The sequence below is a fragment of the Mastacembelus armatus genome, chromosome 18 (genome assembly GCF_900324485.2).
Source record: "Mastacembelus armatus chromosome 18, fMasArm1.2, whole genome shotgun sequence".
Lineage (NCBI taxonomy): Eukaryota > Metazoa > Chordata > Actinopteri > Synbranchiformes > Mastacembelidae > Mastacembelus > Mastacembelus armatus.
The window spans coordinates 16,962,547-16,980,539 of record NC_046650.1 but is presented as its reverse complement, the minus strand read 5'-3'; the positions used below and the strand labels follow the sequence as shown (position 1 = coordinate 16,980,539).

At 42.1% G+C, this 17,993-nt stretch overlaps 1 protein-coding gene across 1 annotated transcript in view; it reads left to right on the top strand.

Annotated features, from left to right (window-relative positions):
- The first annotated feature begins 3,486 nt into the window (after nt 1-3,486).
- LOC113141381 (ladderlectin-like) overlaps nt 3,487-17,993 on the top strand; it is a 29,884-nt gene continuing 15,377 nt past the window's right edge. The window contains exons 1-5 of the mRNA XM_026325771.1: nt 3,487-3,651; nt 6,071-6,171; nt 6,319-6,453; nt 7,830-7,941; nt 8,059-8,186. Of these exons, the coding sequence (XP_026181556.1) occupies nt 3,591-3,651; nt 6,071-6,171; nt 6,319-6,453; nt 7,830-7,941; nt 8,059-8,129 (480 nt within the window). The 5' untranslated portion in view covers nt 3,487-3,590 and the 3' untranslated portion in view covers nt 8,130-8,186. The remainder of the gene's footprint in view (nt 3,652-6,070; nt 6,172-6,318; nt 6,454-7,829; nt 7,942-8,058; nt 8,187-17,993) is intronic.

Sequence of the window (17,993 nt, the reverse complement as noted above, 5' to 3'; positions counted from 1 at the left end):
TAGCCAAAACTGGAGGCCTGTGTTTAACTTTAAATTTGACAGGAGATGCTTGCGTCACTCTCATTCCTGACAATTCTGATAATATGACAAATGTTATAGCAACATTACAACGGATTCGGGACGCTTTTGGGCCATCCGAATCTTCGGGTTTCAGTTTTAGAAATTGGTTATCAGATAAGTTTGGTCCTTGGGGTGCTGGAATTGTGCAAATTTTAATCCCTGTAGTTATTATGTTTAGTATGCTCCTGTGTTTTTGTACATGTGCACTCACTTGCATGCGGGCCCTGATGTATAAATGGTTAGGAGGAGTACTTGGAGGAGAATACACTTCACTTTATGTTAGCTTACCAACTGAATCGACAAATACTGCTGAAATACAGTTAAATGATTGGGCCCCGGGAAACCCATACACTGACAGTGATCTAGATATAGAAAAACCCTGACTAATGATGTAACATTTTGTTAATGTCTTGTCTTGAATGTGTTGACACTTTGTGTCAAAAGGGGGGAATGTGGGATTTTACGACAGAGCAAATGGTCACTGACTTAAACCAATGTGGGGGTTGAATGTTTGCTTGACCCTTTCATGGTATGTGGTTCTGTCTGTTTTATTGTTTTAGTGTTTTAGGGTAGAAGGTTGTAAATAACTGCCAACAATTTGTTTCTTTGATGGTAAGAAGACTGAAGATAGTACCTGAACAAACATGTGGAGTCTGTTCAAGATTAGTCCACCCCTTTCTTACTCTAAAATGTATATAAACTGGTCTTTTAACCCAAACGGGAGAGGACTTCTGCAAGGACGTCCTCTCCGGGCCCGTGATTAAACCTGAGATGATTCATCACACTTGTGGTTGTTTTCTGAGAATTAGCAACTCTCAAACTTAAAGAAATTTCTACCACAAGGTCGTCACTGCTGAAGACATGGTCCACGTAGCTCACCTTGTTCAGTCTGAATTTGCATTTCGCTGGATTTCCAGCGTGGACAAAACTCACTTTCGCGTGAAGTCACGGTTTCCCTCTGACACCATGTTGACTTGTGTGATATAAGTAAAACTGGCAAACAGTCCATCTTTGTAATCTGAGGCTTTATTGAATGTGTAAGCACATCATACGATAGCTGCATGGGGGTGGGGGGTGATCAGGTAGAGAGAGACCCCGTGATCACGTACGATAGTGATATCACACGTATTGCTGTACTACAACTCTGAGCTAACCGGTATGCTAACAGCTAGCTGAGCTAACTGGTATGCTATAAAATGAGTTGAGTCTGGAAATAGAAAGTAGTACAAGACAAAAAACATTTGATTCTGCAAAATGGTTCCTTCATGGCATGCACTATGTATTTACTTTGTGTTTTATTTTTTATTCGAAACAGTATTTTAGTTTTTTTTCCATTAATGTAAATCTGAGACTGGAATTGAAATTTGTAGATGACAGTTTCATGATACTTCTCACTGCTCTGAGATTCTGTTGCTGTGTCCTCTAATGAAATTATTATGCAACTAAACTGTTTTCAAAGACCTTCCTGTTTGTCTTAGAGCCACATCAGCTGAGACACGTCTACATGTTTCTGCAGCTCTTATGTTCATCCATCCATCCATCTTCTTCCGCTTATCCGGGGCCGGGTCGCGAGGGCAGTAGCCTAATTAGGGATACCCAGACTAAGACCCAGTCCACACAAGGGCGGCTTCCACATTGCTCTTTCGGGCTTTTCCCAGCTGGCCCCAAAGGGGGAGACCCAGCCAACAGGCACTCGGCAACGGGCCCCAACCCCATGCCGGGCGACGTCACGGTCCTCGATGTTCGCTTCATAAGGGGTCTTATGTTCATATTCAGCTAAATACCAACAGTTCTGAAGGAACCTGGTCTGTGCTTTAACAACACACTCAGGAAAAGCTTGTTCATCAACATGTCTGGCTGCATCAGGAAAATGTTCACTATCAACATTTGTTTTCTGCCAAATTATCCAGTGTAGAAACACAGCTGGTCAGCTGCTACTCCAGATGTCACAGGCTCACCACTGACGACTGCGGGGAAGAGGCCTCTACTAAACCTCATGGTGATCCATCCTGGTTCAGTTTGGCCCCAAGTGAGAGACCCACACAGCTGTACCCCACTAGCCTGCCCAAACACTGAGAACTCAGCAACACTAACACAGACACCTTTATTCAGCACATCAATACTGTCTGAAACTCTTAGGGATCCTGGATTCTCAGTCTTCATGTGTCCAGTTATTTCCTGATTTGCTTTCACTGTGTATTTTCCTTTCAGCCAACCAGAACTCAGATCTGTTATCAGGTGTTTGGTGCTATGTGTCATGGTGGTCTTATATCGCAATGGGCCAGCAGGGGGCCAAGGGCTCGGCTCATCCTGATCCACTGATACAGGTGCTTCATATTTCAAGTCTTCTAAGGCAGCTACACCTTGGCACCACTGTCAGACTGGAAAATAACTAGCAGGTCACTAATGTCTGACACCTGACAGTCCATCTTTCTTTGGCTTGACTTGAAACCTGATCAGTGACACCAGTGAGACCAAACAGCCCCATCAGTTACACTGACATCACTTTAGGTAAATGACAGGTTTATAGACCGACAGTCTGACCTGTTTTCAGTTTGGATTGGATTATTCAGTGCTGACTAACACTGCAGGCCTGTTTGACTTAGGTTGAGTAAATGTTCTGTAATTTGCAGCTTTATGGACAGGGCAGGTACCTGAAGCCACCAAGTGTTTCATTAATGTGAGTTTAAATGATAAAGGGTAACTGAAAAATACAAGTTGTGTTGTGTGACAAAGTATTTCACTCACCAACAAAGATCCACCATCAGTTCCCCAAACAGCTCCCAGATCATGATGAAAGGTTGGATCAGAGTTTGGTTTTCCTTAAAACTGCCTGTTGACTCAAGGTGATGTTTCATTTGTTCATACTGATTCTAAGAAGGTTTAATAATGAATATGTTTATTCAGCATTTAGCAGGCTAACACTTGTTAATAAGCAGTAAACATTAAGTGTAAGTGGAATATGAGGTATCAGGTACCAATACCTGATACCTGATATGTCTATAAAGCCATGCTGCTAGTGTGAGCAAAAACTACAGCTCCCATCAACATTTTCCCAGAAATTCTCCACCTGCTGGGTTTTGTCTTTTATTTACATCAGCAGCAACAATCTGTTTACAAGGGATTTGAAAGGTTTTTGTTGAATCTCTGCTGCCTACAACTGTCTACACTGTTCAATATGTCCTGCTGACACGTCTGAACTAATAAACTGAGTAAAAGTCATAAATTCTTTCCCCTTAACACATAATAGAATATATATTTATTTATTTAGTTATTCATTTATTTTAATACTTATTTACTTATTGGTGCTTCATTGGGTGGCTCAAAGAGTGGCATCTGTGAAACTGTGAAATTGATTCAGGGCGTTGCTGAAGAACATGTAAGCTCAGCAAACAGCCTCACTACATAAATACCAGAGACTCCAACTCCCTGATCATCTGGTGTCTTGTCCTTGACAGGCTGTCAGTCTTTACAGGTCTGTTCCCTACAGAGATATCAGCCTCATCTTTAACATCTGCATCATCTTCACCATGAAGACTCTGATTCTGGCTGCTCTTCTTTGTGCCCTGTTGGCTCTGGACACAGCTCAGGGTGAGTATTGTCGTATATCCTGCACCTTGTGTGTATATGAAAATATAATTCATATTCATGTAAAACACATATATGCATGTATTGTATTGTACAGTACTGTGTAAGTTTTAGGCACAAAAAGTAAACTATGCTTTCAGAAATGATACTATAAATAGCAATTTTAGAATTATTTTATAGGGGTTTTCTCTCATTTTAGTTTCTGTGAATCAATTTTTCCTCATTTTGTGGAGTTTTTTTTAAAAGTTTTTTTGCTATTTAACTAACTTTCTAATAGAAGGGCTAACAGCCACATTATGGTTCTCTGGTCTAGGGGCCCCTAAAACACTTTGGTCCCCTGAGATAATAAAAATAATAGTATTATTAATAACAATAATAATAATAATAATAATAATAATAATAATAATAATACATACGCGCCTTTCACAACACTCAACATCAATTTACAAAAAAAAATAATAAAAATTAAACAAGTGCAAGTAAAGCAACAGTTAAAAGCAACATATAATACAAAATGCAGCAGTGAAATTACCGTCAATATGCCGTTTTGAACAAGTGAGTTTTGAGTCTAGATTTGAACAGAGGGAGAGAATTGATATTGCAGATGTCTGAAGGGAGTGGGCTCCAGAGTTGGGGAGCAGAGTGGCTGAAAGCTCAACTCCCCATGGTGCTTAGACGGACAGAGGGCATGGAAGAAGAGGACCTAAGGGAGCAGGAGGAGGTGGCGTGTGAGGATTTTACAACAGAGCAAATGGTCACTGACTTAAACCAATGTGGGGGTTGAATGTTTGCTTGACCCTTTCATGGTATGTGGTTCTGTCTGTTTATTGGTTTAGTGTTTTAGGGTAGAAGGTGGTAAATAACTGTCCATAATTTGTTTCTTTTGATGGCAAGAAGACTGAAGATAGTACCTGAACAAACATGGAGTCTGTTCAAGATTAGTCCACCCCTTTCTTGTCAAAGTGTATATAAACCTGGTGTTGTAACACAGAGTGTGAGGACTTCTGCAAGGACGTCCTCTCCGGGCCCGTGATTAAACCTGAGATGATTCATCACACTTGTCGTTGTTTTCTGAGAATTCTCAAACTTAAAGAAATTTCTACCATAGGCAATGTGGAAGAGATCAGACAGACAGTAGGGGTTATGGATGGACTTAAATGTGAGAAGGAGGATTTTGAATTAAATCCTGAATTTTACTGGGAGCCAGTGGAGTTGCTTTAGGATGGGAGTGATGTGATGAAAAGAGGGGGTTTTGGTAATGATGCAGGCAGCTGAATTCTGAACCAGTTGAAGCCTATGGAGGGATTTGTGGGGGGAACCGAAGAGGAGAAAATTACAGTAGTCGATACGGGAGGTGACGAGGCTGTAGACTACGACAGACGTGGTATGGGCGGAGAGGGAAGGGCGGAGACGATTAATGTTATGAAGGTGGAAGTATGCAGACTGGGTAGTATTATTAATGTGCGAGTGAAATGATAATGAGCTATCGAGGGTAACACCCAGACTCTTACCCTAAGGGGAGGGGGAAACTAAGCTGTCAATTATCAGGGAAAATTTGTCAACTCTAGATAGTGTATATTTAGTGCCAAAGAGGAGGATTTCTGTTTTGTCAGTGTTGAATTTGAGGAAATTTGAGGTGAACCAGGATCTTATTTCAGATAAGCAGTTGGTGAGGAAGGGGGGTGGAATTGTGGAGTTAGGTTTACTGGATAGGTAGACCCGGGTGTCATCCGCAAAGCAGTGGAAATGGACATTGAATCTATGGAAAATATTGACAAGGAGAAGGAGGTAGGTGATGACAAGGGGCCATAGGACAGAGCCCTGGAGGAGAGCTGGGATCTAAAGGGTTTGAGATGGATGAACTGAGTGCGGCCTGAAAGATATGAGTGAAACCAATCTAGTGGGGTGCGAGTGATGCACGATATACAAGATAATCCACTAACCTGCTGAGACAGACATGTTCAGTAATCCATCCATGAACTAAAGTTCCTAACACTTGTACAAGATTCAGTTCTCTGCTCAAGAAAATGAAACGTTACTTCTGGTTGATGCCTCATTGACCCCAACTATAAAACGTAGAGATTCTGTTATTGGAGTTTTAACACTCTGTAATAGTTAGACCTCTGAAGTTTACCTGACCCCATGAATTTACTACAAATTATACTGCACATTTCTACCTGTTGAATCACTTCAAGGCACCAAATGGATTTATACTTCATACAGTACTTCTATAAAACATGAAATACGTCCTGAATTGTCTTTATGGTCATTTCTCTATTTTATCACTTTCATCAAAGGTGCTGCCCCAAAACAACAAACATGGAAGTGAAAAATTCATGAACAGCGTCTTTCTGGGATACATGGAAGAGGTTTAACTTCAATGCAAACTCAATAATATGTGTTTTTCTTTGCTTCTCTTCAGGCCAGTGTGGAGACAAACCAGCTTGTCCCTCTGGTTGGACTGACTACAAAGACCGTTGCTTCTTCTATGTTCCCAAAGTCACGTCCTGGCCTGCTGCTCAGGTAATCAGACTGATGTGGATTCAGTCCACAATGATTCTACACTGTTTATTTGGTCTGTGTTCACTTTAACACTGGCATCTATTCCTGCCTTGGTGTTTTCCTACTACTCAGCTCACTGACTCCACTGTCTGTTTATCTGCACTGTAGAAAAACTGCCAGTCCCTGGGTGGAAACCTTGCATCTGTGCGTGACAAAGACGAGTATGAAGTGGTTCAGAATGTGATACTCTCTGCCAGTAAAGACAGTAAAAAAGCATGGATTGGAGGCACTGATGCACAACAGGTAACAGATTCTGACACTTTACACTCATATACCATCGTCTGCCTCATAATGAACCGGCCCACATTAACCACTATGCCACTCAGGTGTCATGATAGTTGAAGGCAACGTAGATTTGAGTCCATCCATCGCCTACTGCTTACTCTTGGTATCCAGGGTCACATACATGCATGTGACACCATACAACACCACTGACTCTCCATGCTAGCTGTGTGGTATCAAAACATGTTTTATATGTAGGCTATCTTTGGAAATTTTGGACCCTCCCTAAGGGGCCTGATCCCAGTTTGAATTTGAATTTGAATTTATTTATTTTTAACAGGGACAAACACAACAATACATTAATCTCAAAGGAAAATATGCTTTGTGTCAGGTTTTAGCAGAATTGCTAGTTTCCACCTGTAGTCCTTGAGCAGGTAGATGTTAAAATAAATACCGACCGATTATGTAAATGACAAACATGTAATCAATAAAACATCCAAGCACTGTGAAACCACTGTGTTAAATTTGCACTGTGTGACCTGGCTGCACCTGCACCTGCAAAACTGGTGGTGAATTGTCAACTTGCAATGACATTTGTTCTCTAGATTAAAACATCCTGACACGGTACCATTGTCTCGCACCTGTATGTAGCCTCATTGACCTGTCAGGACCGTCTTGTTTTGTAGTTAGGTAAAACTATTACTCAACCATGTTGGTAGTCCTCCAGTAAATTTATGCCACTCTGTGTATCCAGAGAACATCTTTCTCAAAGACAGATTTAAAAAGTCACACTGAGGCTGTATGCCTCCGCCAGCCAGCCAAGTTACGCTATGCATGCTGGGACACCGTACATCACCACTGACTATGAGACTCCAAATTTGAAGAAATTTCCTCAAGGATTTGCTGACATGTCACAATCAAAAGAATGGGATAAATGTCAGTGTGACCTTGACCACCAAAGTCTAATCATCATTCAGTCCAAGTGGACACTTGTGCCATTTTGAAGAAATTCCCTTAAGGCATTCCAGAGATCCTGCACTGACAAGAACAATACAAACAGAAGGACAGATGGACAAGATGAAAACTTCAGGCCTGTTGCCTCAGAGATCGTCGGCACACAGGCATAATATACCTGAGTAACTCACCTGAGTAAAATCTGTGTGTGTGAATTGATTGGTGAGTTATTTTGTGTCCCCTCACCAACATGTTGACAGCATCAATGGCAGCAAGTGTCCATCCCAAATATGAATAGTGAAGCACAGGCTGACCTGTTCTTTCTCCAGATTATGATGACAGTCGTCAGGGTAGCTAATACTCAAATATTCTGAAAGTGACGTGAATGAAAATGGTCATAAAAACAAAAACATTATTGCATTTTATGCTGTTCTCTTTGTCAGGAGGGTACATGGATCTGGATTGATGGAACACCTTTCATATATACAAACTGGTATCCTAGACAGCCTGATAACAAGGATGGCAATCAGAACTGTATACAAATGAACTTCAAAGGTAACTCACCAAACTTTGGTAATAGTAAATCTGTCTATATACTGATGTGACCATGGCCTCATTAGACAGTCTCAGGTCTTGGTCTGTAGCACTGACTGATGTTTTCGGTACTTACAGATTCGAAGCTCTGGGATGATGGAGACTGTATGCGTAATAACCCATCTGTCTGCTCTAAGAATCTGTACTGATCCCATGTCTGATCCAGAGGCATGAAATCCCTGTGAAAAGCACAAACACTGGTGGAGGTGTAACATAAGTAACATAAACAGGAGCTGGACTGTCTCTGAGGTTTTGTGCCTTTAATAAGAGCAGTGTCAGGATCCATTTCTCTGGACTTCCTGTTATTTTATTTTGAAGGATCCTGACAGGAACTGGTTTTTGATTATTTCAGTTTCTTTATGTTGACCTAATTAGTTGATTATTTTCACCTGTTTCTTGTTTTGTGCCCGGTCTTTATATACCTTGGTTGTTTCTTGTTTTAGTTGCCGGGTTGTCTGTTATGTATTCTTTTGAGTGCTGCCAAGACAGTGTTTTGAGTGGACTACCTTTTGTTCTCCCAGAGTTAAGTATTTTGTCTCTTTTGGTCTTTGTTAGTTTTCTGGTCCTTTTCCCATGTCCTCTGTTCATGTGTCTTAGTCTCGTTTCATGTTTTATGCCCTTGTTGTTTCCATGCCTTGATTCCCCGTATTCATGCTCTCGTTTCCCGTGTGTCTGGTGCGTCTCCTTAAATGTGTGTGACCCAGACCCTTCATGCCCTGTTACCCTTGTGTCCATGTTCCTGCTCCCTGTGTAGTCTGATGCGTCTCCCCAGTTGTGTGTGACCCAGACTACCTCATGTTGTAATTCCCTTAATGTGTTCATGTTTCTTGTGTGGTCTGGTGCGTCTCCCAAGGTGTGTGTGTGACCCAGATCCCTTCATGCTTGATCCCCTGTCCACGTTCATGTTTCCTGTGTGGTCTGGTGCGTCTCCCAAGGTGTGTGTGTGACCCAGACCTTCATGCCCCGACCCCGTCTCTCATGTTCAAGCGTTTGTGTGTGATCTGGTGCGTCTCCCTAATTGCGTGTGTGTGACCCAGACCTTCATGCCCTGACTCCCCGTCTCTCATGTTCAAGTGTCTGTGTGATCTGGTGCGTCTCCCAAGTGTGTGTGACCCAGACTCCTCCGGCCTTGTTCCCTCGTGTCCTTGTCCTATGTTCATGTTTTGTCCTTGCTACCCTGCCTAGACCTATCCCCTTTTGCCTTGAGTTTTGTTCTTGTTTTTCCTAGTCCTGTTAATAAAGTCTTGTGTTGAACATTAGGTACCAGTGTGGGCGCTTCCTTGGTCCAAAATTTATAATAGTTCCCCGAGTCCTGACAAGCAGACTGAATGTGTTATGGAAAGAATGCTTTGAGCTCAACTTTATTCTGCAGTCTGACTCTTCTTTCTTATCTAATGCAAAAATAAAAGTATCAGCATTGAAACCAGTTGGTCTGTGTTTTATGGCTCCTGTATTATGAGATTTGAACAGGTTTTTCAAAATCTATGACTTGGCTTTGAAACATCATCATTATTAAAGTTCACTCCTGTGATTTCAACAATAATGCAAACAGAACCTTTAACATGGTGTTTGGACTGTGTGTGTGTGTGTGTGTGTGTGTGTGTGTGTGTGTGTGTGTGTGTGTGAGTGCTTCTTCAATGTCAGTGCATCTGTTCCCTGGATCTGTCACAATGACACATATGTGATGATATAAGAGAGCAGCTCCAGTGTTCAGTGCCTTACACTAAGAGCACTGCCATAACTACTTATGAACTTAGTTACTCTCTGAAACGTGGGCATTAATGAGACTAAGATAACTGCAAAAGCCACATAGGTGTCTCCAATGTCATATATGCAAAATCAGAATCTGAATCAACTTCCTTTTTAATTTTCTGCAGAAAAGCAAATAATCTGACTCCAGCTCACTAAGGTCTCTCTATGCACAAGAATTAAATAAAGTTAAACGTTTTTTAAAAAGTCATATAGGAAGTTAAAAAGAAGGAAAGCAAAACAAAATACAAATATTAAAAAAGGCTATTAAAAATATATTTTTATTTATAATATATAGTTTGTGAACTAGTCCAATAGGATCGTAAGGATTTGACTATACCTGTAAATACAACTTTGACAGTGGTGTGACATGAGCAACCTCCCAGAGCCTGTTTCAGCTCCTCCCTGAAAGCCACACAACACTCTTCCTTTTTCAACTTCCACCACTTGGTCCTCTGCTCTGCCCTCGTCCTCTTCATCTTCCTCACCACCAGAGTCATCCTACACACCACCATCCTATGCTGTCTGGCTACACTCTCCCCAACCACTACTTTGCAGTCACTGATCTCTTTCAGGTTGGAACGTCTGCACTAGATGTAATCACCTTGTGTGCTCCTGCCTCCACTCTTATATGTCGCCCTATGCTCCTCCCTTTTCTGGAAAAATGTGTTCACTACAGCCATTTCCATCCTTTTTGAGAAGTCTACCACCATGTGTCCTTCTGAATTCCTGTCCTGCATACCAAACTTACCCATCACTTCCTCGTCACCTCTGTTTCCCTCACCAACAAGTCCGTTGAAGTCTGCCCCAATCACCACTCTCTCACCACTAGGGATACCTTGAATCACCTCATCCATCTCCCTCCAGAATTTCTCCTTCTCTTCTAACTCACATCCTACCTGTGGGGCAGAACCACTGACAACATTCAACATCACACCTTCAACTTCCAGCTTCAGACTCATCACCCTATCTCTCTTCACCTCCAGAACATTCCTAGCAAACTCCTCCTTCAGGATAACTCCTTGTCCATTCCTCTTTCCATCCACACCATGAAAAAAAACAGCTTGAACCCTGCTCCTAATCTATAAGCCTTGTTACCTTTCCACCTGGTCTCCTGAACACACAAGATATTCACCTTTCTTCGCTCCATCATATCAGCCAACTCTCCAGTTTTCCCTGACAGTCCCTACTCTAAGTCCTACACTCCTGCCCTTCCTCTTCTCTCTTTGCCTACGAACACGCCTTCCTCCTCTCCTTCTTCGACCAACAGTAGTCCAATTTCCACTGGCACCCAGTAGGTCAACAGCACCAGTGGCAGTCGTTGTTAACCCGGGCCGCGACCGATCTGGTATGGAAGTCATATTTGTGATTCGCAATAGGATCATAAGGATTTGACTATACCTGTAAATACAACTTTGACAGTGGTGTGACATGAGCAACCTCCCAGAGCCTGTTTCAGCTCCTCCCTGAAAGCCACACAACACTCTTCCTTTTTCAACTTCCACCACTTGGTCCTCTGCTCTGCCCTCGTCCTCTTCATCTTCCTCACCACCAGAGTCATCCTACACACCACCATCCTATGCTGTCTGGCTACACTCTCCCCAACCACTACTTTGCAGTCACTGATCTCTTTCAGGTTGGAACGTCTGCACTAGATGTAATCACCTTGTGTGCTCCTGCCTCCACTCTTATATGTCGCCCTATGCTCCTCCCTTTTCTGAAAAAATGTGTTCACTACAGCCATTTCCATCCTTTTTGAGAAGTCTACCACCATGTGTCCTTCTGAATTCCTGTCCTGCATACCAAACTTACCCATCACTTCCTCGTCACCTCTGTTTCCCTCACCAACAAGTCCGTTGAAGTCTGCCCCAATCACCACTCTCTCACCACTAGGGATACCTTGAATCACCTCATCCATCTCCCTCCAGAATTTCTCCTTCTCTTCTAACTCACATCCTACCTGTGGGGCAGAACCACTGACAACATTCAACATCACACCTTCAACTTCCAGCTTCAGACTCATCACCCTATCTCTCTTCACCTCCAGAACATTCCTAGCAAACTCCTCCTTCAGGATAACTCCTTGTCCATTCCTCTTTCCATCCACACCATGAAAAAAAACAGCTTGAACCCTGCTCCTAATCTATAAGCCTTGTTACCTTTCCACCTGGTCTCCTGAACACACAAGATATTCACCTTTCTTCGCTCCATCATATCAGCCAACTCTCCAGTTTTCCCTGACAGTCCCTACTCTAAGTCCTACACTCCTGCCCTTCCTCTTCTCTCTTTGCCTACGAACACGCCTTCCTCCTCTCCTTCTTCGACCAACAGTAGTCCAATTTCCACTGGCACCCAATAGGTCAACAGCACCAGTGGCAGTCGTTGTTAACCCGGGCCGCGACCGATCTGGTATGGAAGTCATATTTGTGATTCGCATGTTTGATTTTATGTCGGATGCCCTTCCTGACACAACCCTCTGCATTTACCCAGACTTGGGACCGGCACAGGAAGACATTGGATTGGCTGCATTCAAACCTCACTGAACCTTGGCCTTGATTTCACTTACAGTTGCAAGTGTACAGCAATAACATGGAAGTCAGACATCCCTCTCCTCATTTTGGAAATGGAAAGATTTTTCCCAAATTTTAGCAGCCCTACTTAGGCTATAGTAATGCTTCCCTCATAAGACATAAAATAATTTTTTTTTATTGGTGTTTGCACTGGGCGTCCCAAAAAACACTATGTGTAAGACTTTCGAGTGTAACTCAGGGTGTTTCTAAAGAAGAAGATGTATGCTCAGCAAACAGCCTCACCAGATAAATACCAGATCTCTTTACAGGTCTGTTCCCTACAGAGATATCAGCCTCATCTTTAACATCTGCATCATCTTCACCATAAAGACTCTGATTCTGGCTGCTCTTCTTTGTGCCCTGTTGGCTCTGGACACAGCTCAGGGTGAGTACAAGTGAAAGTGACTTTTGTGGTCAAGTATGGTGACCCATACTCGAAATTTGTGCTCTGCATTTAGCCCCTCACAGAAGTGAACACACACCTAGAGCAGTGGGCAGCCATTGCTGAGGCACCTGGGGAGCAGATGAGGCCTTGCTCAGGGGTCTCACCTCAGTTGTTGTATTAAAGGTGGACAGAGTGCTGGCTATTCACTCAGCCCCAACGACAATTCCTGGCGATCCTGAGACTTAAACCCACAACTTTCGGGTTACAAGTCCGACTCCCTATCCATTAGGCCACGACTGCCCCCGTATGCCACAATATATTGTGTGTATATATGTAATGTATATATTATAAATATTCTGTGCATATTCCCAATACCACAGCTTCATGCTCTTGTATTGGGAGTAGTTGGTCTGCATTTTATGGCTCCTGTATTATGAAATTTCAAGTCGCATCAAGCATAACAAATAAATGAATAAATAAATAAATAAATAAAGCTTTCCAACATTATTTTTGAAGGACTTACTGGAAATTCCTGCCCCACAATATGAACTATAATTATAGACAATACAAGACTTCTATTTTTATTAACTGTAGTGTTGCACATAAAATTCATCCATCCATCTATACCTGTTTATTCCTAAATAGGGTCACAGGGATCTGCTGGAGCCTTTCCCTGGTCTCTAAGTGCTGCCCCCATCTGGACGTCCTAGGTCAACTTTTTCAGAATAGTTGTGGTTCTGGGTGGCAGGACTCAAATGATGTGCAGTACATCAGGGGGGATCAGGCTCACAAATTAGCATGAACTGAATATATTATGGACAGAAATATGAAAAACATGTGACTGTTATTTAAGATACAAGAGGAGACAACTAAAGTGTCCAAACCTCATTCTGTCTCAGAACTACAGCTCATTACTGTGACACAAGCATTTTACTTACTGTCATACATTCCTCTGTGCATCCACCTGAGGGCGCTGTTCTCTACGATTCCTGAGGAGATCTGCTGTTTAATGTGATGACTGATCAGACACACACTTTTCTAAATACACTGATGGATGCACATGGATCAGTGTCAGGAGACCATCAGTCCTAATGTGTTCAAACTGTAACTAGTAGTTAGACTTTGAGCAGCATTTACCTTCACTTGTCAGATCAGTCTGCTCTCCCATGATGCTGTTTTTACAGTGAACTGCAGCAGCTCTGAGCATCTGAATCAAAGAGTGCAGGTTGGGTAGGCAGCTTCATGTAATGTGTATATACTTTTACAAACTGCCCAGAGCCTGACTTTTATTATGAGGATATTTGATTTTTGACTTTTTATTTTTCGGTTTTTCTTCTGACTTAAATTGAAATTTGGAGCTGACAGTTTCATTCAATCAATCAATTAATCAATCAATCAATCAATCATTATTTATATCGCACCTCACAACAACCTAAGTTGACCAAAGTTCCTCAAAGCATTAATAATGATAAAAATGCCTATTATAGTATTAAAAAACATATAAAATACACCAAAAAGACAGAACAGTGGCAGCGTGATGCTATGACCCAAAAGTTATTCTGAATAAGTGAGTCTTAGGGTTTAGCTTTAAAAAGAGGCAGGTCAGTGATGGTAAGTAACTCAATGGGCAGAGTATTCCAGAGTTTGGGAACTGCCACTGCAAATGAACAATCCCCCCACTGTTTGCACCTCGACCATGGGCCCTCTAGCAGATCTTGGCCAGCAGAACAGAGCTCTGCTGGGTTGGTGAGAGCTTAAAATCCTACAAAAATATGAAGGTGCCAGGCCATTAATGGCAGTAAACGCAAACAACAGAAGCTTAAATTGAACTCTGAACTGTACAGGGAGCCAGTGGAGGGAGTATAGGACAGGGGTGATATGATCAGGCTTACGAGTGTTAGTCAGCAAGCGGGTCGCTGCGCTCTATGCAAGTTACAAGCGACACAGATAAGCTTGGTTAATTCTGACAAAGAGCGTTGCAATAATCGAGTCAGGAACTAATGAAAGCCTGAATGGCTTTATCCAGGTCACTGCAGTTCAGGAAGGGCTTAACCTTTGCAAGGAGGTCTAGCTGAAAAAAAGCTTGCCTTGACAACAGAGTTAATTATGGAAATTTAATTGTTGTCTAAGGTCACCCCCAAATTTTTGACCATCTGGTTAAAGTGAGGGGTCAGAGAATCAAAACCAGGAGCTGCAATACTGGGGAGGTTGGAGGTGCCAAACAAAATACATTCTGTTTTGCTGTTGTTCAAATTCTGTGACAGCCAGAGTTTGATGTCATCCCAACATCTGTAGATGGATATGAGTGCATCAGAAGAATTTGAAACAATTGGCAGATAGATTTGTAAATTATCTGATTACCGATGAAAGGAAACATTGTATTTTGCAATAATGAAACCTCATGGTAACATGTACAGAGAAAAAAGAACAAGGCCCAAAATGGAACACTGTGGAACACCGGAGGTCAGGGGAACTGAAGAGGAGGAAAGGTCACCAATCATAACAGAAAGTCCTATTTGTTAAAGAGGACCTAAACCACTGCAGCACAGGTCTCTGAAGGCCAACTTTTTGTGATAAATGTGTGAGGAGGATGGAGTGGTTCACAGTATCAAATGCTGCACTGACGTCCAGCATCACCAGCAGCACAGCTTGTTTAGGGACAGGAGGATATCAATCTGAACCTCCTGGCTTTACAATATTTCTATCTATCCTGGTTCAGTTTGGTCCCAAGTGAGAGAGCCACACAGCTGTACCCCACTAGCCTGCCTAAACACTGAGCACCCAGCAACACTAACACAGACGCCTTCATTCAGCACATCAATACTGTCTGAAACTCTTAGGGATCCTGGATTCTCAGTCTTCATGTGTCCAGTTATTTCCTGATTTGCTTCCACTGTGTATTTTCCTTTTAGCCAATCAGAACTCAGATCTGTTATCGGGTGTTTGTTGCTATGTGTCATGGTGGTCTTATATCATATTGGGCCAGCAGGGGGGCAAGGGCTCAGCTCATCCTGATCCACTGATACAGGTGCTTCATATTTCAAGTGTTTAAAGGCAACTACACCTTGGCACCACTGTTAGACCGGAAAATAACTAGCAGGTCACTAATGTCTGATACCTGACAGGCAAGGCAAGGCAAGTTTACTTATATAGCACAATTCATACACAGAGTAATTCAAAGTGCTTTACAGAAATAAAAGACAGGTTAAAAATACATAAGCAAGAATAAAAATGAGAGGCATGCCACCGCTTTGTCACTTTATTTGCCCCTCATGATATCGACTATCGGACCACGCTGACCCATATTTGTGGGTCCCCTACTTTCAGTTTGCCCCTACTAGGGTACTAAAAGTACCTCAACACAGACTATCTGCGGAGACAATCCTGAGTCCCGGACTCTTACATCTAGGATCGAGTAGACTACAGCCGGAGGTTCCAAACCCCTTATTTAAGTAGACAGACAGTCTATCTTTCTTTGGGTTGACTTAAAACCTGATCAGTAATACCAGTGAGACCAAACAGCCCCATCAGTTACACTGACATCACTTTAGGTAGATGAGTGGTTTATAGATAAACAGTCTGACCTGTTTTCAGTTTGGATTGGATTAGTTAGTGCTAGCACTGCAGTGCTATTTGACTTAGGTTAAGTAAATGTCACTTTGCTTAATTTGCAGCTTTATAAACAGGGCATGTATGATAAAGGTATGATAAAGGGTAACAGAAAAATACAAATTGTGGTGTGTGATACAAGTATTTCACTCACCAACAAAGATCCACCATCACTTACCCAAACAGCTCCCAGATCATGATGAAAGGTTGGATAAGAGTCTTTAAAACTGCCTGTTGACTCAAGGTGAAGTTTTATTTGTTCATGCTGATTCTAGGCAGGTGGAATAATAAATATGTTTGTTCAGGACTGTAGCAGGCTAACATTTGTTAATTAGCAGTAACATGAAGTGGAAGCGGAATATCGGGTATTGGGTACCTGATAAAAAAGTCTGTACAAAACCTGATGCCAATTCGTCCAAAGGTTGTCAACATTTACCCAGAAATTCTCCACCTGCTGGGTTTTTTCTTTTATTTACATCCACAACGTCAGCAGCAACAATCTGTTTACAAGGGATTTGAAAGGTTTTTGTTGTATCTCTGCTGCCTACAACTGTCTACACTGTTCAGTCTGTCCTGCTGACACGTCTGAACTAATAAACTCTGATTAAAAGTCATAAAATGTTTCCAGCATAAGACATCATAGAATACTTATTTTGATACTTATTTACTTAGTGGTGAAACTGTGAAATTGATTCATGGCGTTTCTGAAGAAGATGTAAGCTCAGCAAACAGCCTCACTACATAAATACCAGTGAATCGAACTCCCTGATCATCTGGTGTCTTGTCTTTGACAGGCTGTCAGTCTTTACAGGTCTGTTCCCTACAGAGATATCAGCCTCATCTTTAACATCTGCATCATCTTCACCATGAAGACTCTGATTCTGGCTGCTCTTCTTTGTGCCCTGTTGGCTCTAGACACAGCTCAGGGTGAGTATTGTGGTATATCCTGCACCCTGTATGTATATGAAAATATAATTCATATTCATGTAGAACATACATATATGCTGGTATTCTATATGCAGTACTGTGCAGAGTTGTAAGCACAAAAAGTAAAGTATGCTTTCAAAAATAACACTATAATGAGCAATATTTTCTTTTTAGTGGTTTTTTTGTATCATTCTTGATTCTTTTTTTAAGTTTTTTAGTAATTTAATTGATTTTCTAATGGAAAGGCTAACAGCCCCATTATAGTTCTCTGGTCTAGGGGCCCCTTAGACCCTCTGGGCCCCTGCGCCTGTGCCAGATAGGCCCGTTCAGTAATCCATCCAGGTGGAGGCCAGGTGTAAAGTGAAACAAACTCAGGGGCGTGGGTCTAAGGACTCTCACCTAATTTACATAGCTACCTGGTAAGCCTATGGGTCTAAGGGTGGAGTGACACCAACCTGGGAGATAAACTGGAGGTTTCAGTCCAGTTTTTTTCTTAGTCTGAGGAAGACGCCTGGATGGGTGGTGAAAGGTGTTATGTGTTGGAGTTGGTGCTGGAGAGAAGAAGGGAAGAAGGAGAGGTAGGACCCAAATGCAGAACCAAAAAGACTTTTATTCCTCCTGGGATCACCAGGGCATAGGGAAAAACAAAAACACAAAGAAGAGCCGAATGAAACGGAAAAACTAAGAAGAACCAAATGTAACAGGAAACAGAGATAAGCCGAATGAAACGGTAGCATACATATAAATTTGGCAATAGGCAATATGCAACTGTA